Genomic DNA, 22,692 nt, shown 5'->3' with positions numbered 1-22,692 from the left:
AAAGAGCAAATGAAAAGAACAAGAGGAAGACAGGGCAAAGTAAATCTGTGCATGTATGCAGATCATTGGTGTACCTTAAACAATAACTTCATAAGTTAATTTTTAGATAGTTAATACAATTTCTAAAGCCTATAATCACAGTATAGTCCCTTAACCACCAGCATCGGGATCCTCTGGGAACTTGGAAAACAGATTCTTAGGAACTGCTCCAAACATGCTAAACTCGAATCTGTATTCAATAATAAACCACAGGATTGCATTTATAATACATGTGTATATTTAATTTCTTTTAAATTTAATGATATGGGGGTTGAGGGTGTAGTTCAATAGTTGAGTGCTTACATGCTCAAGACATTGGATCTATTCCTTAGCACTGGGGAAAAACAGAAAGAAAAAAATGTATTTTAATTAAAGTCATAAAGAATTTATTGTACAACATATATTAAGTTATTTAGTTATCTCTTTTGACACATTTTATATTTTATAATAATCCAATAGTTTGGCATTATAGAAAACACAGAAATGCTGCCCTAAAGGCCACTAACGCTTTTTCCCCCTTATTAAAATCCTTCATTTCAGCCAGGCAGTGATGGCGCACACCTTTAATCCCAGCAGAGGCAGGCGGATCTCTGTGAGTTCGAGGCCAGTGTGGTCTACATACCAAGATCCAGGACAGTTACCAAAAAAAATATGAAGAAACCATGTCCCAAAATACCAAACCAACCAACCAACCAAACAAACAAACAAAAAACCCCAAACCCTTCATTTCAGACCCTGCAGACATATCATTTTCACTAAGCTTGCTATAAAGGAGGGTTTTTGGAACGTGCCCACTACACCAAATGCCACTTTGAAACCCTGGCTATGTCAACATCAGCTGCTTTTAGATTTGAGGCTGACATAAAGTATTTTCCAATTATTTTGTTGACACTTGCCAACCACGTCTTTCTTTTCTTTTTTTTTTTTTTTAAATCAGTTTTCTTTCTGCAGGAACCTGCTATTCTAGCTGCCATCTCAAGGCCTTGGGTGTTGCCATGGAGGACAGAGCTACTGAGGGGCAGGGATGGGGTGGGGTAGCATTAGGGCTGGGGGTGAGGCTAGCTAGCGGATCCAAAGTTTGTGGGGCGTGGCCAGGGCGGGCAAAGACACGAGACGACCTCATGAGGAATGCTGGGAGAGCGAGGGGGTGGGCCAGCGCTCTCCTGGAATCCTAATAATGGTTTCCTAGTGCTTGTCTCCTAGGAACGGTCTGTTGTCCCTAGCCAGTCCGGAGTTGGTCAGGTGTGCGCCTGGTTGCCGGCTACCTAGAGGACCGCGATGGACACAGACCGGGGCTCACTAGTCCCTCGGGACTTAGATAGCCCCAAGAAGGAAGTTCAGCTGAGGGTAATGCCTTCGGAGCTGAGGTTCCTGGATGCAGTGGCTGGGAAAGTGTACCGACTCCCTCTTACCGTACACAATCTGGGCCGCTGGAACCAGAAGATCAGGTTTCAAGAGCCTTCGAAGACACAGGTGACACATTAAAGGCACTGAAAGCTCCTGGGTAGCTTCTGCATTAAATCTGGGATCCTAAGGAATTCGGGGAAGGATCACATTTGCTGAGGTGTCACAGGGAAGGGGAAAGTAACAGAGAGGGAAGGAGAGAGGGGGCGGGGCGGGAGGAAGAACTAATGTGTGAAGGAGGCGGGGAAGAGGAGAAGGGAGGGAGGAAGAGGAGTGAAGAGAGGGGGAGGGAGGTTAGAGACACCGGGAGAGGGGGATGGGAGGAGAGGAAGGGAGAAAGGGAAGGAATGAGGGAGGGAGAGCAAGGAAGTAATGGAGGGGGAGGATAATGGGAGTAAAGGGGAAGAGAGGGAGGGAAAAAAGAGTGGAAGAGAGAAATGGATGGAAAGGGAGAGAGGAAGGGAGGGGGTAGGAAAGCTGAGAGAGGGGAGGAGAACCTTTTGCTTGAAGTAGGGCTGATGAGGGAAAGACTAGCTGGGGCAAAACTGATAAAGACTATGCTTCTTCATATTGTGTTTGGAAAGAGGAAAGACCTTATTCCCGTTTTGTTTTTAGTTAACAGAAAGTTACAGATGTATTCATACAATGATTGTTACCATCTACTTCTAAGAATTCCAATTTCATTTTCCATGTCTTCATGATTCTGAAGTTTTCTTAAAATCCTAAGAGGACAGTTTTTTGAGGTGTTGTTAATTACCCTTGACACATAAGTTTCTGATTCCTTCAGGATTTACTAATTGAGGCATTAGTGGGAAGTTTTATGTCATACTTTATTTCTCGGGAATCTACTGAGGAACAGACTTGTCCCTATTCTAGGAAATTAGTACAGGCCTAATCATCATACCCCATAGATATGTACATTTATTACTTAACAGTTTAAAGTTTAAAATGTTTTTTCCCTGTGCTTGATAATAATGCACAGTCCCTAACTACAGTCACTCATAATTTTTCCTTATAAGGAACTAATAGTGCTGATTTTATCTTTTTTTCACTTAAGTTCAAACTGTTGTTGACCAGTCTGGATAAGGAACTTGCTTCTGGCCTTCAGATGACAGCAATGGTGGAATATCATCCCGATAAAAATGAAGACATGTTTGATCACATGTTTATTTCTGTAGGAAATAAAGCACTAGAGGTTCCTCTGATTGGGTATGTAATCTTCACACCTCCGTCTTGTAAGAATTTTATTATTAAATTGTACTAATACACTTAAGAGAATTCTGTAAAGTAGAGCGTACAATTTAAATATGAAATAAATATGTCATGAGATTTGTTCATATGTGACAATGAATTTTTGAAAGATGCCTGAAAATGTACACAACATATATGCTGCAGTGAACACATTAAATTAGACACATGTAGCAAATCAGATTTCTTCTTTGTACTGAGATCTTGCTTTATACCCTGTGCTTGTTAGTTTTGGTCATCTTGGTACGAGCTAGAGTCCCCTGGGGAAAGAGAGACTCAACTGAAGTTCTTTATTACCTCTTTATTGTCCTGTAGTCAAGTGTATGGCAGCATTTTCTTAATTAGTAATTGGTGTGGGAGGGCCTAGTCCACTGTGGGCAGTGCCTTTCCTGGCTGGATGGTCTTGGCGTGGATAAGAAAGCAAGCTGAGTAAGTCATAGGGAGCAAGTCAAAAAGCAGTGCCTGTGTGTTTCCTGCCCCTGCTCTTGCTTGAGCTCTTCCCCTGGCTGACCTCAATGATAGACTATGATCTGTATATTTAAGCCAAATAAACATTTCCTCCCTAAGCTAGTTTTGGTCAGTGTTTTAGCATAGCAACAGAAAGTAACTATAGCATCCCCCAAATGTTATGTTATAGTACCAGTGCTTTTTTCATTTATCATATTTTATGTCATTCAAAGTATTAAAGTCTTAGTTTCAAAATGTTTAATGGACGTATGTGGAAATTCTCAAAAGGAATTTCATGTATTAGAGTAAAGCTATATTGAGATAAATGAGTAGTCTGTCAAATCATGCTTATATGATAAAGTCTGATTTACTTGTTAAAAATGTTGCATAATACTTTACATATGTTATTTTATAACTGTTCTTATTGACAACAGTGTTATCAATAGACCTGTAAATGAACTGAAATATATTTTAAGGAGGTAAAATGTATATAAAGTGTGTGTGTGTGTGTGTGTGTGTGTGTGTGTGTGTGTGTGTGTGTTTGTGTGTTTGTATCCTCCATGGACCTAACTATGAAGATGTTATTATTGTTAAACATAATTGTGTGATTCTTTTGCTTTCTCTTAGGCTGATTCCAACCTGTCAACTGGAAATTGTGCCAGTAGTTGATTTTGGCACATTAGTTGCCAATAGTAAAGTATATTGTAAAGAGATCAGTATTATTAACCATGGCAAAGCTCCAGGTAAATGTTTTGTGTCATATAATCTCAAAAATTGTAAGAGTTGCTATTATTTTAAATTGCATATTGTATAATAGATTTCTTTGAGTCATCGAGAAGCGATGTCTATCATTTGAAATATTTAAAAACTAAAGGTCCTTAAGTGTTGTGATTACAAAGGATAGATACTCATTCATTCTGGAAAAATGAACCTGCCTCTTATAATCCATATTAACACAGCCTGTTGGTTACATGACTGGTGATCTTCCTGAAGATGGAAGGCAGGTTGGTGTTATAGAAGCAACATTGTTCTTGGGCTCATCCAGATACTGAACTAGACTTCAGTGCCTTACTTACTAGCTCTATCATATTGGACAAGTGTCTTTAAGGGAACTGAACTTTAGATTCTTAATTTATGAGGAGAGTAATATATGATGGTTAATTAGGTATATACCTAGAATTTTGGTGTGATACTTATTTCATCATGGGAATGAAATATTTATTCTCTTTGTCACACTCAACTTGACATTCACATCATGGTCTGTAGAAAGCTTTTAATAATTTATGTATCACTGGAAGAACACTTTTCTCCATACTGGATAATTTTTAGAAATTTTTATTGTGTCCTAGATGTTTTCATAGAAGTATGTGTTGTCATGCACACTTCTTACTGATTGCAACAATGGATATAATCTGTCATTCTTTTTATATGATTGATGGTTGGCTAGATTTGATGTGATAGTTGCAAGATTGCCATTTCTCCCAATCTAATATGAGAACTAATACTAGATAGTGACTGTCTCTCTGAGACTGCATATCGAATATATAAATGAAATCATAAATGAAATATATAAATGAAATCCCATTACATATTTCTTCATACAGTATATAAGAATAAAACTGATAGCTATTTCTGATTGAATTTTGTTCATTTAGCTTTCAATTTCATTTAGCTTTCAGTAGTTTGGTTCTTTGATGGGTGAATATTCATTGCTTAGGAGTTTATAGAATATTAGATTCATTTTCAGTTTGATTCTAATGTGAAGAAGAGTCTTAAGGCAAATGGTTAAGGTTCTTTGATTCTGAAGACAGAGTAATTATATATGATTGAAAATTTTTCATTTTATTTTGCTTTCCAAATTCTATCTTAACTTATTCATTCATAATCCTTTAGGGATTAAAAAAAAGTAATATATCCATTTTAGTCTAAAATCTCCCCAAATTATAGTTATATTACATTTAAAAGCTCTCTGAATTAAAATGCAGCTTTAATTTTAATGGAGTGTTTGGTGTATTTTTTCAATGAAACCATGAAAGAATTTGTAGACATGGGTCAGTATTTTTTTGGGAAAAAAACAACACTGAAACACTAAAAGATAATTGCTTTTCTGGGTGTGAATTTGGCCATGTTTCACACTTAATTGCTTCATTTACTATTTGGAAAAACCTGGGCAAATAAATATTATTACACTTTAGAGATCAAGCTATCTAAGTGTCTAATTTCTTATTTGTAAAATGGAAATATGTAGTTGAACATATAGCTTATAACAAGGATTGAAGAGCATGTGTGTGGATATATGGTGTTCTTAGTATAAGTACTTTCCAAAATGAATATATAATATTTTTAGCTACTCATGAGGGTTGAATTCTAACATTAGGTTCAGATTTGTTGGCTGATGCCAATATCTGTAATCACAATAAAAGCTATTATTTTTGTTCCACAGTGGACCATCTGTGTATTGTGTGTCTATTGTAAAGGTCTAGTTATAAACTGTGTCTCTTACTCTCCTTAGGAATGTTTAAAACAGAATACCAAGGTCAGTTACCTATTGTCATTTCTCCAAGTAGTGGTACTGTTAAGGCTAAGTCATCAATGGTTATCAAAGTGGATTTCTGTGCAGACCAGTCCCAATTTGTAGATGAAGTGGCAAGGTAAATATAGAGTATGTTTTTTGAAAAATGTTTGTATAAAACACAATATTTTCCTTTTTTCTTTCAGATTGTTTGCCAATCCCTTTTTCTTTCATTTGCTATTTGTTCATTTAGTTATTCCTATATTTCAAGACATACAAGTGTAGATAGTGCTCAGCAATGGAAAGTGAATGTGAATGGAGAGCAGCATATAGATACACAGAACAGCAGCTCCTAGTTTTGGTTTTGTGGATCTGAGGGAAAGGTCCAAGGATTCCACTCATAAATTGGTAGTTGAATCACACGCTAATCATTAAATAGGATCTAGGTAGCAAATGGAAGTGGTAGGATTGGTGTGTGAGTGTGTGTGTGTGTGTGTGTGTGTGTGTGTGTGTGTGTGTGTGTTTGGGCAAAATGAAGGTTGATGACAGATTGGATTACACAAGTTCTTTCAGGCAGAGCAAGTGGCAGATTTGAAACTTTACAGATAACTGTATTCCCTATTGAAGGATTAGAGGCAATATGGAGTTGAAGAAACAGAAGGGAGTGATGCAAGGTGAGATGAAAACAAAAGAATGACACAAGATCCAGTAAAGGGTCAATGGGACAGCATTTGGTTATGAGATTTGCCTCAGTTCATTCATAGATGTGATGTGCAGTTAATACACTGAGTCACCATTATGAATGCACCTCACATAGTAATGTAGATGTTATTTTATAAAATTTCTTTGAATTTTTCATAGACTTTTCTTCATATGTGTGTGTGAGGTACAAAATTGAATATAAGATGTATTTCTTATTGATGGCTACAGTTGTGGTTTTTGAGAAACAGTTGTGAACCTGAAAGTTAATCTGAGGATTAGTTTGCATTTTAGAAAGTCACAGTAACAACAGTGCATGAAACAGATCAAGCATACAAGAAGGACTTGACAGTCTGACTAGATATTATAAAAGCAAAGCCAAAAAGAAATAGGAAAGGACAGAGCTAAGGCTCAAACTGGGAGACATGAGAGAAGTGTGCAGATTTGAGATATATTATACATTCCTGTTTACCTCATTTGATGAGTTAATGAACAAAGGAGGTAAGAGGAAGAAATGATCTGTAGAAGAAATTTCAGATGTGGCATGGTGGGACTGATTACATTTTCACAATCATTATGGGTTGTATGGTTGTGGCTGATTAGGTTTACATGTTCTAAACCCCAGAAAGCGGCTTTGCCTAGATGAGTTGGATAGAGGGTAATAGGGGTATATGTGGTGCCTGAAACGTACTGAGAGTTACATTGAAAAGAATAGGCTATGAAATAGTAAGAGAGAGGAAACAGATAGTTTACAGAGGATCTGTGTCTTAGAATGAAAAGTTAGAACATGCATGAGTGAGTTAGAATGAAAACCCAGGGAAGGGTGTGATGTCCAGGAATGTAAGGAAGGACAGATATGTTGAGATATGGACAATACCCACAATTAGAGAAAAATGTAAATAAGTTACTTCGGGTATCTCTTGGTTCACTTGAAAGGACTGTATTTGTGCCAGAAAGGAATAAACATGGGACAGGAGTGCTAAATGAGAACTGAAATTCGTTGTAAACTTTTTTTTCTGAGGTATTTTTGATTTAGGGAACTGTGATATTTGGATGTAGATGAGAGATTAGGTTGGACATGGGTTCCAATGAGTTGGAATGGAGTATTGAAATTCTTGAGCTAATGTTATCAGTCATGTAATGCCTGTGTTTATGAGATAGTGATATGAATGTTCCATTGATGCTTTCTAGGATCACATCATTAGTTGTTTTTTTCCCCCAGTATTATTTTTTCGAGTACAGACTTAGTTAGGTTACACAAACATTTCACTTTAGAGATGTAGGCATATCAGAGGACCTGATAACCTCTAGCAGTATGTGAAGGGAATGAATTTTAGTCTATGGAGTTAGTTATGATGTCATTTTACAAAACTTTATCCAAATAATTAGGAGAAAATGAATATATAATGAAAATACTTACACATATGCACATTTTATTATCTTACAGAGTGAGTTTGCAAGGTCGTCCTGATACGTTCTTGAACATCAAAGTTCATGTGGTTGAACAGATAATTGAATTATTTCACATGAATAGTGACAGGAAATTGGAATGCATACGATTTGGTTCTGTTTTCTTTGGAACATCAAAAATTGAGCATGCACTTCTGTTTAACAATAGCCCTGAAACCATAAACTGGGTGGCAATAATGCAAGATGATTGTGTTGGAGAAGAACTGGTAAGTGAATTGTGGGAAAGTGGTGCATCATGTCTGAAATAAACCAGACAATTGTTTCTTGCAAATCAGTGACTTACTCTGAAGATTTCTGTTCTCCTCAAATTTTGAATTGTATCATGTGCCTTTGTCAATTTAGGAGTACGTTACTTTAGAAATAAATACTCTTCACTTTCTATGTTCTAAAACTGTAATAATTATTTTAACCTTTTAAAATATGTTGTTTACTTTTTCCCTAATATGCTTTTATGTCTTATTTTATGTTACAGGGAGCAAATATTCATCAAAGGACAGATATTGCCTTAAATAATCTCCCCTACTTAAACAAAATAAAGAAAATAGATATGACTGATTTTATGTCCTGTATTCCCAATGAAGGGACTTTACTCCCTTATCAAAAGATTGTAATTACATTTTGCTTCAGCCCAAAGTAAGCAAAAGTGAATTCAATTGTAATGTCAATTATTAATGAAAATTATAGTAACTATACGCAAACCAGACTTATTTAATGTCATAGTAAAACCTGTTAGAAAGCAAAAATCAGATTTTTCTTAACATTTCTAAGTATTTCTAGCTTGTTTTAAGATTTTCAGTATTCATAAGTATGATATTCAGTTGTTTCTTAAATTAAAAAAAAAAGCCCTAGACCTATTGGAAATGGGTGGTGGAGGTAAAGTTTTAGGTTGTTTTGAATTGCATAAATTGATTAGTGCTGTCCAGAATTTGCTGCAAGAGTAATGATGTACATGTAGTATTTTATAGATGCCACCAGATAGGAAGTGATGTTCTTACCTGGACAAAATCTTTTCTGACTGAATACCATCAGTGTTAACCAATAGCACCTGCTTCTTTTAACTCACACCATTTAATGGAATACTTGCAGTGTATATTTTTACAGTTCTTTTTACTTGCTTTTGTTATTTAAGCTGAAAATACTTTTGACAATGTTAACTATATGGTAAACAGTGCAATAATACCTTTGTTTGTGTGTAAATAACCTATCCAGCTGTAACAATTTACCTCTGTGAGAGGGTCTTGTTTAGTGTACTTTCATTACAATATTGTCACTAGTGATATGAAATTTTTGAATGCTGACTTGTGTTTTATTTAAGAGGATGTGATGGTTAGTTTTCATTATCAACTTGATGGAACCTAGAATGACCTGGGAATCTCAGTCAGTGATTGATTATCTACATTAGGTTGGCCTGAGGTCATGTATATAGGAGAGTGCCTTATGTGATGAGGGAAGACCCATTCTGAAAGCGGGTAGCCCTAGTTTCTGTTTTAGGATCTTATGCTGTATAAGAATAAAACAGCTTACCGAGTACTAGACATACATGCATTTATTTCTCTCTTTTCTGTACTGTGTCTATAATGTGACTACTTTTACATTTACATTTACATTTAAAACTGCCTTACATCTTTGCCTTGATTTCCTTGCTATGATGAAATTTGACCTGAAGTTGTGAACTAAAATAAACCTTTCTCTTCTTGGTTGCTTTATCATGTCAACACAAACAAAACTAAGGCAGAAAGCTAATAAAACATTGCCCTACTCATGTAATCAAAAATTGTCCTAAGGATACTTTTGTACAGGAGATTTCTCTGGGAAATCTATAAGGTTATGTTCAATAATACAAGATTATTATGTTATCTTATGTGTATATATGTGTATCTTATCTAATTGCATAGGTGGTTGTTGTGGGTGCTGATGTGGGTGCTATGAACCAAGCCTGGGTCCACTTAACTGTTGAGCCATCTCCAGCCTCCTCCACACATATATACTTTGAAAGAAATCCAAATATTGTTTCCTGTGACAGCATTTTAACTTCATTTGGGAATCTAGCATGGAAATATAGGGGTGGATATTTGAAGTCTCTGTTAAATACAGTTTTAATCACATTATTATATTTGTTTCAATATGTTTACACATCAAATTTTTGTGTATTTGAGTATCCATGTGCAGAAGAGCTAATCTGCAAGTCAGCTAGATAAATATAGTCAGTGACCAGGCCTATGGTGTAACCTATCTATCTATACCTTTGTTCTTGACTTCGTTGTTTCCATCCTTCCATTATATTTCTCTAAGAAGATCTGAATCATGCCAAATTATGTTGTCTAATTGCTTGTCCACTTCTAGGAACTTCATTGGTGGAAAATATGAATTTAGTTCACTAGAGGAAATAAATATCTAACAAAAGTTACTACTGGGGAAATATGAGTTACTACAGAGACTGATCAGAGTCCTTAGCTAACAATGAATTCTGTCTGGAAGAAAAATACATTATAGACATTGTGGCATGTGATGTAGGTTTTGGCAAATGGGAATATTGTGAGTCTTGTTTTAGAAATATTTGTGTTCATTCATTTTTTTTCCCTGAGCTTTATACTCTGAGATCTTCTTTTGTTGGTAAATTTGGGCAATGGGTAACAGTTGTGTTTTTATTCCTTTCTATCTGCATAGATTTAACGATTAGATTGATAATTTATATTGACAAGTGGTAAAAATATGTGACTTCTGCTTTAAAAATAACCAAATTTTGATATTTACAGGCTAGTAGTTGATATTAAAAAGGATGTTGGGCCTTCACATAGGCAAGACTATTCACTTTTTGTGAGATTTGATTCTGTGGGAAGTAAAGATGGATTTTTGAGAGATGATAACTCTGACACCATGAAAAGTAAGTATGAAATGAACAAGATCATTAAATATGTAGCAGTTAAAATTCTTCAAGAGAAAAAAACCAGCACGTGTAAAGGAATAGGGAGGAATTAAAGGGGAGTAAATGGGAGGGAATTTGGTAGAAGCTCATTATATGCATGTATGACATTTTCAAACAATAAAAAAGAAAATAATGAGCATCAATATCTTCAGAAAAATACAAAATGCATACTTTTTACATTTGAACAAAAATGCAAACCCTTTCATGGCTTTAATATACCATCTGTGGCATGTGAAGGTAACCTTGAAACCATTTACATTATTTCCAGGATAGAATTTAGATGACTTTAGATAAACATGATCTCGGAACTTGAAAAATTAAAAACAAATATTTTTATTTTCTATATGGAAATGTTTGTTCTTAGCACTTGACATAAAACTAATGAGCCATTCCATTTTGACAAGACCTTTACTTCTAGAATGTTACATACAGTAACAGTTAAAGAACAAAATTGAGATCTAGTAAGCATAGTATAATACTGTCTTTGAACACATACTATGAAGATTTGAAGGGCATGTATTTTGTAGCCCACATAAGAAGAGGCATTACATTTTGTTTTGCAATTGCAGGTAGTTTTGTGTTGATTGGAGGTAAGCAAATATGTAATAGTACTTGAGCCACTTTCAATAATTTAGATTAAAGATGAATGAATAGGCAGATTGCAAATCAAACTCTGAAAGAAATGAACTATGCCCTGGAAATGTAAATCCATCCTGTAAACTTAGGAAAGCCAAGAGTCGAGAAGATTTGCAGGCCAGTATGATATATGCTGTTACTAAGTTTAATTAAACTATTATACAGGTTAATCTTGCTAGTATGGCAGAAATGTCTTACTGATATTACTTATGTCATGCCTTGTCATATTAACTATGTTTACTGATCACAGAGCATTTGCTTGAAGTTTTCTGGTTAATGCAACTTTTTAAAATTTTATCCCCATTTATTGAACATAGACTCCTTTTTCCCTCTTTCTTTCTCTCTTTCTCTCTCTCTTTTTCTCTCTCTTTCTCTCTCTCTCTCTTTCTCTCTCTCTTTCTTCCCAGAGCTGAGGACCGAACCCAGGGTCTTGTGCTTGCTAGGCAAGCGCTCTACCACTGAGCTAAATCCCCAACCCCGACTCTTTTTTTTATACTGCTTTCCTGAGTATTGTTTCTCCTTCCTTCACACCTCCCTGTTCCTCTCTACCTCTTTTCCTGCTGGATCCACTCCCTTTCTGTTTCTCATTAGAAAAGAACAGGCTTCTGAGAGATAACAACTAAACATGACAAAATAAAATATATTAAGATGAAGCAAAAACTATCACATCAAAATTGGACACAGCAACCAAACAGGAGGGAAAAAGAGTCCCAAAAGCAGGCACCAGAGTCATAGACTCATTAGTTATCACACTCAGGAGTCCCATAAAAATATTAAGCTTAATACACAGAGGAGCTGGAGTAGTCCTTTCAAGGCCCCGTGCTTGCTGCTTCGGTCTTTGTGAGCTCATGTGTCCCTTGCATAGTTGACTCAGAGGACCTTGTTCTCATGATGTCATCTCCTCTGGCTCTTACATTCTTTCTGCTTCCTCTTTTGTCCTTTTCCAAGGGATTCCCTTATTTCTGAGTGGAAGGATTTAATGGAGACCTTCCATTTAGACCGTCTCTTCACAAAATGTCTGGCTATGAGTCTCTGCATCTGTTCCCATGTACTGCCAGAGGAAGTCTCTCTGATGATGACTGGATAAGGCACTGAGTACAGCATAGTATCATTAGGAATCATTTTATTAGTTTTCTTTTTCTATTTTTTTTTTTAGACCAGCAGTGGTTGGTTTTACCATAGGTCTCTGGGCTATCTAGTCTCTGGTTCTTGGTTATCCAAGCAGTGGAATGGGCCTTAAGTCAAACCAGACATTGACAAGTTCTGTGGCACCATAGCCCTAATATATTTTTCAGGCAGAACAGATTGTAGGCCAAGATTTTGTGGCTATGTTGGTGTCCACCCTTGGCAATGGGCCCTGATGTCAGTTTACAGAGAGCAATACACTGTGTTAGAACCAGTCTGAGTTGTTTGGGAATTTTCAAGGGACCACTTTGGCCAACAACTCAACTGAATGTAACCCAGTCCCTCCACTGGAAACCACACCTGGTAACAAGAAATGGCCAGTTTAGACTCCAGGTGCCCCATTCCCAGGAGTTCTCATTAGGATTACCTTCATACATTCCAGGAAATTTCTACTACACTAGGTTTCCATACCACCCCCTCCAAATGGCCCCCAATTCTAGCCATCTCACCATCAACTTTCTCCCTCCACTTGTTCTCCCCCCACCTGATCTCCCTGCTCCTGTCCTCAACTTAACCTGTCTATCCTAAAAATCTGTTTTGTTTTCCCTTCCTTGCAAGATACGTGCATGCTCCCTAAACCTCTCCACTTTAACTTACCTCTCTGAATCTAGGGATTGTAGCTTAGTTATCATTTTATTAATGTCTAATATCCACTTAGAAGAAAATACATACCATATTTATTTTTCCTGGTCTGGGTTACCTCACTCAAGATGATTTTTTTCTAGTTCCATCTATTTGCCTGCAAATTTCATGATGTCATTTTTTAATAGCTTAAGTAAATTGTGTACATGTACCCCATTTTCTTTATTTGTTCTTCTGTTGAGGGACATGTAGGTTGTTTTATGTCTATTATGAATAACCCACAAAGAACATAATTGTGCAAGTGTCCTTGTGGAATCCTTTGTGTATATGCCCTACTCCTCTAAGGTGTACTTCTTTTTGTTCTAGAGCTTTCAGGTCTTCTGTTTAGTTGCTCATAAGAGAGCTCTCCAGTTTCTTTTATGTAGGCACTTTGTGCTATGGAATTTCCTCTTAGTACTGCTTTCATTTGTATCCCATAAGTTTGGGTATGTTGTGCATTCATTTTTATTGAATTCTAGAATGTCTTTACTTTCTTTATTTCTGTCTTGACCCATTTTTTCATTCAGTAGATAGTTGTTCAGTTTCCATGAGTTTGTCAGCTTTCTGTTTCTTTCTGTTGTTGATAACGAGCTACCTGTGGTGGTATGATAGAATGCAGGGAGTTATTTCAATGTTCTTCTTTTTTTGGGGGGGGGGGATTTGCTTTGTGTCCAAATATGTAGTCAATGTATATTATTTTGTGTTTGGGTGAATTTTTCTATAGATAATTTGTTACATCAATTTGGTTTATAACATTGTCAACTCTACTATTTCTCTGTTTAGTGTTTGTCTGGATTACCTGTCCTTTGGGGAGTGTTAGGTTTTGATGTCTCCTACTATCAGTGTGTGAGGGTCACTGTGTGATTTAAGCTATAGTATTTTTTCTTTTATAAACTTGGGTACCCTTGTGTTTGGGGAATAGATTTTAAGAATTGAAATGTCACTGTGAAGGTTTTTTGTTTTTTTTTCTTTGATGAGTATATAGTATCCTTCCCTATCTCTTTTGATTAGTTTTGGTTTATGTGTATTTTGTTACATATTAAAATGGCTACAGGAATTGGGTCTTAGTCCATTTGTTTGGAGTTGTCTTTTTCTAACCCTTTACCCTGAGCTGATGTCTATCCTTGATGTTGAGGTATGTCTCGTGGATGCAGCAGGAGGAATCTTGTTTTCTAACCTATTCTCTTTGTCTGTTTCTTTTTATTAGACAATTGAGATAATTGATATTGAGAGATTGATTGTTAATCTCTGTTCTTTCATTGTTGGTGGTGTGTTCTCTCTCTCTCTCTCTCTGTATGTGTGTGTGTTTCCCTTCTTTTGATTTTGATGGTCTGAGATTATTTATTTCCTGTGTTTCCATGGGTGTGTTAGCCACTTTAGATAGGCATTTTCTTTCTGGCACAGTGGTTCTGGACCTTCCTAATGCTGCCACCCTTTAATACAGTTTCTCATGTTGTGGTGACCTCCAACCATAAAATTTTTGTTGTTACTTCATAACTGTAATTTTGCTACTGTTACATATTGTAAAATATTTAATATGCAGGATACCTGATATTCAACCCCTATGAGAGTTTGTTCTACCCCCAAAGGGTTTGAGACCCACAGTTTGAGAGCTGTTGTTTTAGCATCTCCTGTAGAACTGGGTTTATATAGTTAGATATTGTTTAAATTTGCCTTTTCATGGAATATGTTATTTTCTCCATCTATGGTGATTGAAAGTTTTGCTGGGTAGTGTAGATTTTTAAAAACTGTTTTGGGGGTCTATTACCCAGCTCCCAGATAAATACACTGAGACTTATTCTTACTTATGAATGTCCAGCCTTAGTTTGTCTTGTTTCTAGCCACCTTTTCTAATTTAAATTATCCCATTTCTCTTTAGGTACGTTTTGCCTCTGGGCTTTTTACCTTTCTTTATTCTTTATATCTTTCTTTCCTTCTTATTCTATGGCTGGTTGTATGGCTGGGTGGCTGGCCCCTGGTGTCCTCCTCTCCTCCTATTCTTGCTCCTCCCTCCTCTCTTTTTTCAAGCCTAGATTTCTCTTCCTATTTATTCTCTCTGCTCTGCTTATTTCTCTTTATTGCTCTCTTATTTCTCAGAATACCTGAGAAATACTTTTTATTAGACCAATCAGGTGTTTTAGACAGGCAAAGTAACACAGCTTCACAGAGTTAAACAAATGCAACATAAAAGAATGCAACAGATCTTTGCATCATTAAACATATATTCCACAGCATAAGTGAAAGCAACACATCTTTAATGTTCCACAACAGGGTATAATAATCTGTGCTGGTATCTGTGGTCTCTTAGAGCAGTGGTTCTCTGCCTGCGCATTACAGCCCATCATGCATTGAATGTCCCTTTCACAGGGATTACCTAAGACCATTGGAAAACAGGATATTTACATTACAATTCATAACACTAGCAAAATTGCAGTTATGAAATGGCAATGAAAAGTTTTATTTTTTGGGATCACCACAACATGAGAAACTGTAATAAAGGATTGTAGCATTAGGAGGGTTGAGAACCACTGTCAGAGAGTCTGTAGCAAATCTGTCCAGGCCTTTCTGGCTATTATAATCTCCACTTTTAGAAGGTAGATGTAATTCTAATAGTCTTCCTTTTTATGCTACTTGTTCTTTTCCCCTTGATGCTTTTAATACTCTTTCTTTGTTCTGTATGTTTATTCTTTTGGTTATTATGTGGTAAGGGAACTGTCTTTTCTGGGCCAATCTAGTTAGTGTTCTGTATGCTTTTTCAATCTTTATAGGCATCTCCTTCACATTAGGAAAAATTTCCTCTATGATTTTGTTGAAAACTTTTTCTGGGCTGCTTTTAAGCTGGGTTTCTTACTCCCCCCCCCTATAACCATTATTATTACATTTGGTTTTATGCCAATGTCCCAGATTTCTTAGATGTTTTTTGTCAGGAATTTTTTAGATTAACATTTTCTCTAACTGATGTATCCAATTTTTTTTTTCTGTCAAATCTTAAATGTTTTGGATTCTCTCTTCCATCTCTTATATTCTGTTGGTGAATCTAGCCTCTTGTAGTTCCTATTCAAATTCCTAAATTTTTCATTTCCAGAATTCCTTCATTGGGTTTCCTTTATTGCTTCTAGTTTCATTTTTAGTTCTTAAACAGTTTTAATCATTTCCTTCATCTGTTTGTGTTTTTTTGATTTCTTTAAGGGATTTTTTCTTCTTTAAAGACCTCTATCATCTTCATATAGTTGGTTTTAAAGATTTTTATTGTGCTTCACCCGTGTTGGAATGTACAGAGCCTGCTGTGGTGAGATAGGTGGGTTCTAGTGGAGACATATTGCCCTGGCTGGTACTGATTGTGTGTGTGTGTGTGTGTGTGTGTGTGTGTGTGTGTGTGTGTGTGTGTGTGTTTGTGTGTGTGTGTTTGCTGGCATCTAGGCATATTGGTTTAGGATGATTATAGGTTTAACTGCTGATTTCTGGCTTTGTCTTTAATGGGTAGGTGTTTTGTTCCTTGTTTTCTGTTTTGTCTCTGGAATTTTAGAGAGTGTGATGGCTGTGTGTTGCTTGTTTTTCTGTCTTGCTCAGCTGGTGTGTTCCCAGTGTATGCCTGGTAGTGTTGGAGGCTGGGATACTGTAAGGGTCTGAGAATTGCTGAAGGAATACCTCAGGCTCAAATAGTATGCAAACACAAAGAACATTTATTCTGCAGGAAAGGCCAGCTTGCAGGGGTTGATCATCCACACAAAATGGCAATGATGACCCAGACAAAGGTGCACAGGCCCTTTTAAAGGGGATTTGGGGAATTCTAAGTATCTCCCTTTTAATTAGGCAGTCGGGAACAGTTACATAGGACGTATGTTGATTGGACAGGGCTAATGGCAGTCATATCCATTGAAAGTCTTTTAGTCATATATGGTCAGTAACAGCTGTATCCTGTAACTTTGGGTCTCTGCCTTATAAGGCCAGGTTTGAAACTGTTTAGCTGATTGGCTAAACATGGCCGGGGGACTTCCAGTGCTCAGGCTTAGGTCATTATTTACAATGGGGATTGTTCCATGTCTAAGGTGGAGACACATTCTGACCCCTTTATTACTGAGATGAGTTGGAGGAATAAATGCTGGAGAAGAAGATCTTTGTGATTCCTTGGGGATCATGTCAGTTAGGAAAAGAAGATCGTACTGTCTTTCCTGCTATAAAGCTAGGGATCAGACTGGGGGAATTGGATCTTAGGAGCACTAGGGGACATGTGGGTCTGCATTTAGTTTATGTGTTGCTCTGGGAGGAGCAGACCTTGGGTTAGCAGGGGGTGCCTGCTCTGGTTGTGGTCTGAGACAAAGCAACTAGTGGGTAGGAAGGTTAGAATGGGAAGATCTGTGGGATCCACAGGAGGTGTGGACGGGGAAAGGAAAGGCTGCCATGGGCATTCTGCTCCAGGGCTTTGGGTGAGTCTGGGTGATTGGATCCGGAGGAACAGAGAGAGAAGAAGTCTGTGTGCAGCCTACCTAGGGCATGGAAGACTGCAAAGGGTATTCTGCTGCAGAGATTGGGGATTGGATCTGGGGGAACAGAGAGCTTCTAATAGTTAGAGATGGTTGTTCCATATTCATCTTATAGCTGATTTATAGCCTAGAATTGACCAATGAGAACACCAGTATGAAAAATATACTCTTTTCTTGGGTTCTAGTTACACTTCTCTTCATAAAACTGTTCTATCATCCAAGTAGAGAATACAATCTGTTGTGGGTCAAAGACCCCAATTACCACTCCATAAAAACAAATTGGAGTCTTTAAGTTGGCTGGAGACTGCCTGGAGAGAAATAATTCTCACAGAGCAGCCCTGACTGTTTTCTACATGGAGGCTTTAAAGGCAAAAACTACATCCTGATTGACAGGTACAGGGGAAAGTAGAAGCAAGCAAGCTGTTTAACAGATGCAAAAATTGACAGTTAGCTGGGGCATCTTGACCACAAGTCCCTGGGACAGAGTTAAGTAATTTTCTAAGGGACATTCCCATAGGAGGGCGTGTAAGCAGGGAATCAGCTCTGAGTCAGACCTTAGATGTCTACAGCAGGGACTAGATGAAGGAATCTTGGCTTGTCACACAGTCCATAGTTTCTTTCTTATACCAAATGTCTTAAACCTAAATTTTATGTACTTTCCAAGTGTGTATTATTCCATCATGTATGATTTGATAATCATTAGTTTTCATGTGTATATAACCTTTGGCCTACTTCCCATAATGATTGAAAAACTAATCTCTTTAACTTTCATATTACTCACTCACCACAGTGGGTTATGATGTTTTGGTATTTTGCTGAATTTTGTAATTCCTTCAGATTCTAACAATCTCCATGCTACACACCTTTCATTCAAGTCTCCATTCTTTCCTCTTTAATCATTACATAAAGGATGTAAATACATTGAATGATCTACTATATCCACTAGATTATCCACTAGGCACTGGCTCATGCTAAACTAGGTTTCTTATCCAGCCCAGAACCACTACCTCAGGATGATGCTGTCTACAGTGAACTGGATCATCCTGCATCAATAAATAATCAAGAGAAGCCCCACTGAAATGCCCACAGCCAACTTAATCTAGACAATTCCTTGGATGACCCTAGGCTGTTTCAAGTTGTCAATTAGAGCTAACTAGAAAAATTTTAAAAAGAATTCTTAGTTTATTTTCTATAACTAGCTCTCTTCTTCAGTCTTCATTAATCTCCAGAAATGGCAATTCTGTCCTTTCGATTGCTCATACATGCACTAAAGGATATATGAACAAACAAAACATAGGAAGGAAAAAATAGTGTCATAATTTTGCATCTGTTGGTTGTCCTGTCAACATATTCAATATATGAGCAAAAATTATTTATTCTATACTCAAGCATGTATCTATAACCTTCACTGTTCCTGACCATCTTTGTACAATTCTCCTGAATCAACCATGTCTGATCCCTTAATGGCTTTTTGAATGTGAGAAGCAAGTTCCTACTTTATAGCACTTGACTTTGTTCTTTCTGCTTGGAATACCTTTTTATGGATGTTTCATTTCTTTGAATGTTTGCCCAAATGTTGCCATATAACTAAAAATATCTCTACCCAAAACAGTATCCCCAAGACTTTTTGTTATGTCTCACTCTTTGTCTTTACATTTAGCTCCTACCCTCTGTGAGAGTTGGAAATGTAGATACTGTCACTATTACATCTCTAGAATATAGATGCATCAGAGAAGCTTTTTCTTTATTCATAGCTGTGTCCTCAAGACTCAAAGTTATGTGTAGCATGGAGAAGGCAGTCAGTGATTTTGCTGAAGATTAAATGGGCTCCTTATTTCCCATCATGTATTTTTTTTTAAGTAATACTATGTGGGGTAAGCACGTATATTTTTGATTCTCCAAACAATCCTCACTGTGTTCAATAGGTATTATTGCTTTTCCAGGTAATCAACTTCAAAAAGTAGAATTAGCTTTGACAGGATCTGGACTTCCCGTCATCTTACAGTTCGATCCAGGAAAAGTACTTACTTTTGCACCTTGTTTCATGGGTGAACATTCGGATATTCTATGCATTGTAAGAAATAATTCCATATCACTTCCTGTGATGTACCATTTTCAAAAAACTGCCCACTTTAAAATGGATCCAGAAAGGGGCAAAATTGATGAAGGATGTATCCAGGTAAGTTAGCTTATTCTTTGCCTTCCTTTCATAGCACTTGAGCTATTTTTTCCTTCAAAAGTGTTATACAGAGGACTAAGAACCACATTTGATCTATTAGTGTTTATGAAGTATGTCTCATATGTGGCCTAGAATTAGTTATAAATCCAGTCATAGAGAATTCATAATTCTTTGTTAAGGGTCTGCATTGTACCAGTGAAAACAAGTAATGTTCAAGTGCAGTATGAAATACAGTCATTGCTTCTAAAACAGTTTTATTTTGTTAAGGACTTATAAGACGTATACAGAAACAGGTATAGCTTAAGAAGAATGTAAGTGTTAAACAGCATTTGTAATGTAGTGTTATCTAAACTCAACAAGCGTTTTATTTCCATTCAAGAAGGTTTTTATGGAACAATCACACGAGCGATACCTTCCAGATTTAGTCAAAATTTGAAATTTGTAACAGGTAATAGTTACCTAGTTTGCAACTTGTGTTGGGGAGAAACAAAACAAAACAAAAACCGTGGACCCTAAGACATTCATGTTAGAACCAGGCCAGCTCCCATGTTTCAGGAGCTATTTTAATTGTGACTAGCCAGTCTGACAACTCTTTTCTAGGAACTCTAAAATAGAACTTTTTAAGCATTCTTTACTCAACTTCTCCTCCTTTTCCTTTTCTTCTTTCTTCTTCTTCTTCTTCTTCTTCTTCTTCTTCTTCTTCTTCTTCTTCTTCTTCTTCTTCTTCCTCCTCCTCCTCCTCCTCCTCCTCCTCCTCCTCCTCCTCCTCCTCCTCCTCCTCCTCCTTCTTCTTTTTGCCTGAGCTGATTTTATGTGACCCTAGGAATGTAAACTATGTATACAGATTTAATGCTTGTATGCTGAGGAATGATGGCAGAAGAATATCGAAGTGTTCATTTTCTATAACACATAAAAGTTTGTGGGTGCAGTAAAAAAACAGTGCAATTTGAAACATACAGTGGTCAAATCTGAGCCCATGTGTTTCAGGCACTATCCATTGTTGTTCTGTCACATGGTGCACACACAGTGCAAAGTGTGCATTTTGTACATTCAGAAGCAAGGCTCTGGTGAAGGTTTGTGCTGTAACACAGGCTAGTGCTACAAGAAAAATCTCAGCTTAATTATACTTTTAACTTTCATTTACTTTTTATTCTTTGCATATTCAAATGCTTTTTATTCTTGCCAAATATTTGTGTCCTCCCCACCCATTCTGAGTTAGGACCCCACATATGTTTGTGACCTAAGTCAGGGCTTGGAATTCTATGGTTTGCCATTCTAACCTTACAAGTTCCCTTTCTTTATGAAAATCTGATGTGTTTTGTCAAATAATTTGTCTTTATTAAGTAGTAATAGGTTTCTCCTTCATTAAGAGTCATTATATTGCCTTTTAGATATTAAAAGCAAAATTAATCCATACTTTGATATACTATGGTAACCCTTTCTACTAGATTCAATTTGATAATACTTTGCTGCTGCTGCTGCTATATATATATACATATATATATATATATATATATATATATATATATATATATATATATATCTTCACCACAGGGGGCTTGAGGGTATTTTATAGGACAGAAAAGGGAACTTTTAGGGTAGATGATTCATTCTATCTTCAGATCTGTTCCCTTGCAATCTCAAATATTGTAAATACCAATGGAGTGGAGTTGTAAATACCAATGGAGTATGTTGACCTTCTTGTTTGGAGCTTCCTGGCTTCTAACTGCCTTCAGATGTAATCATTGTACCATTGTTCCTATCCAGTTTCTCAGCTCACCTGATGTTTGTAGGTTATTCGTTGACCTTCCAACAGATACGTAAATTGACTCTTCCACCCCCCAAAATTCTGTTTTCTGCCCTATAAAACTCACAAGCCCCCTTCCCTTCAGCACTCAACTTCCACCCCCACAGAAAGACTACTGCCCTTCATTGGTCTTGAAATGTGTTTGCTTGTCTTGACATGTTTTGGTTTTGACTCTTCCATTTCCATTATTTTCAACTAATAATTGCTTTGTTTGTATGACGTTTCTCTTGCAGGAAATGTATAGAATTTTAGTTTTTATCTTCTGTACCAATTTGTGATTATTTTTTTTCTTAGCAGAATGAACATAGATTTATAAAGCAAAAGTGATAAATAATTCACAAAAGCATGAGGGTCCACAAGGGAAGAATGCCCCAGTTTGTGCCTTTTAGTCACTTTACACTTATCTATTCACTTACTGATAGATATTTAGGTTCACCCTATACACCAGTCATTCCTTAGTTATTCTGTAATCAAGAGAGTGGTTCATGTGTCTTTTAAACAAGTAGATTCAGTTTTCTTTACAAAAAAGAAATACAAAAATATTTGTATATGAAATAGAATATTATTTAGCTTTCAAACAGGAAATCCTGATATTTGCAACATTATGGATGAGCTTGGGTAATATGCTAACAGGAAGGAGCCAGATACAAAGACAGGCAATGACCTCTTTAATGATCTCAATTATATCTGGAATGCAAACTAGCATATTTGGTCAGGAAAAGTATACTTATCTAATTAAAGCAAAGTATAGACTTGAGATTTCCTAAAAAAAAAAAAAATGGGATTTTGGTTAAAGGGTATAAAGTTCCACTGAGAGAGAATGAGTAAATTAAGAAGATCTGTCACTACAATATGATGACTAAGCTTAATATCATGTTATGCAAAATTACTTAGAAACTAATATTTAAATGTCATTGCCATAAAATTACAGGTAAGTTAATTAGCTTGATTTAATCATTTATATATTGCATACATATAAATATATAATGAAATTGGTCATCAATACTTTAAGTTGTCAGGGAAATGTTAAAAAAA

General features: G+C 36.5%; 1 protein-coding gene across 1 annotated transcript in view; it reads left to right on the top strand.

The window, feature by feature from the left end:
* Positions 1–1,284: 1,284 nt before the first annotated feature.
* The window catches only part of Cfap47 (cilia and flagella associated protein 47), a 236,379-nt gene continuing 214,971 nt past the window's right edge, over positions 1,285–22,692 (top strand). Inside the window, exons 1-8 of the mRNA XM_036173897.1 lie at positions 1,285–1,512; positions 2,501–2,652; positions 3,766–3,881; positions 5,651–5,789; positions 7,797–8,025; positions 8,292–8,452; positions 10,576–10,703; positions 19,615–19,850. Coding sequence (XP_036029790.1) covers positions 1,318–1,512; positions 2,501–2,652; positions 3,766–3,881; positions 5,651–5,789; positions 7,797–8,025; positions 8,292–8,452; positions 10,576–10,703; positions 19,615–19,850 — 1,356 coding nt within the window. The 5' untranslated portion in view covers positions 1,285–1,317. The remainder of the gene's footprint in view (positions 1,513–2,500; positions 2,653–3,765; positions 3,882–5,650; positions 5,790–7,796; positions 8,026–8,291; positions 8,453–10,575; positions 10,704–19,614; positions 19,851–22,692) is intronic.

Source organism: Onychomys torridus, chromosome X, assembly GCF_903995425.1.
Source record: "Onychomys torridus chromosome X, mOncTor1.1, whole genome shotgun sequence".
Lineage (NCBI taxonomy): Eukaryota > Metazoa > Chordata > Mammalia > Rodentia > Cricetidae > Onychomys > Onychomys torridus.
This window is presented reverse-complemented; position numbering and strand designations above follow the sequence as displayed.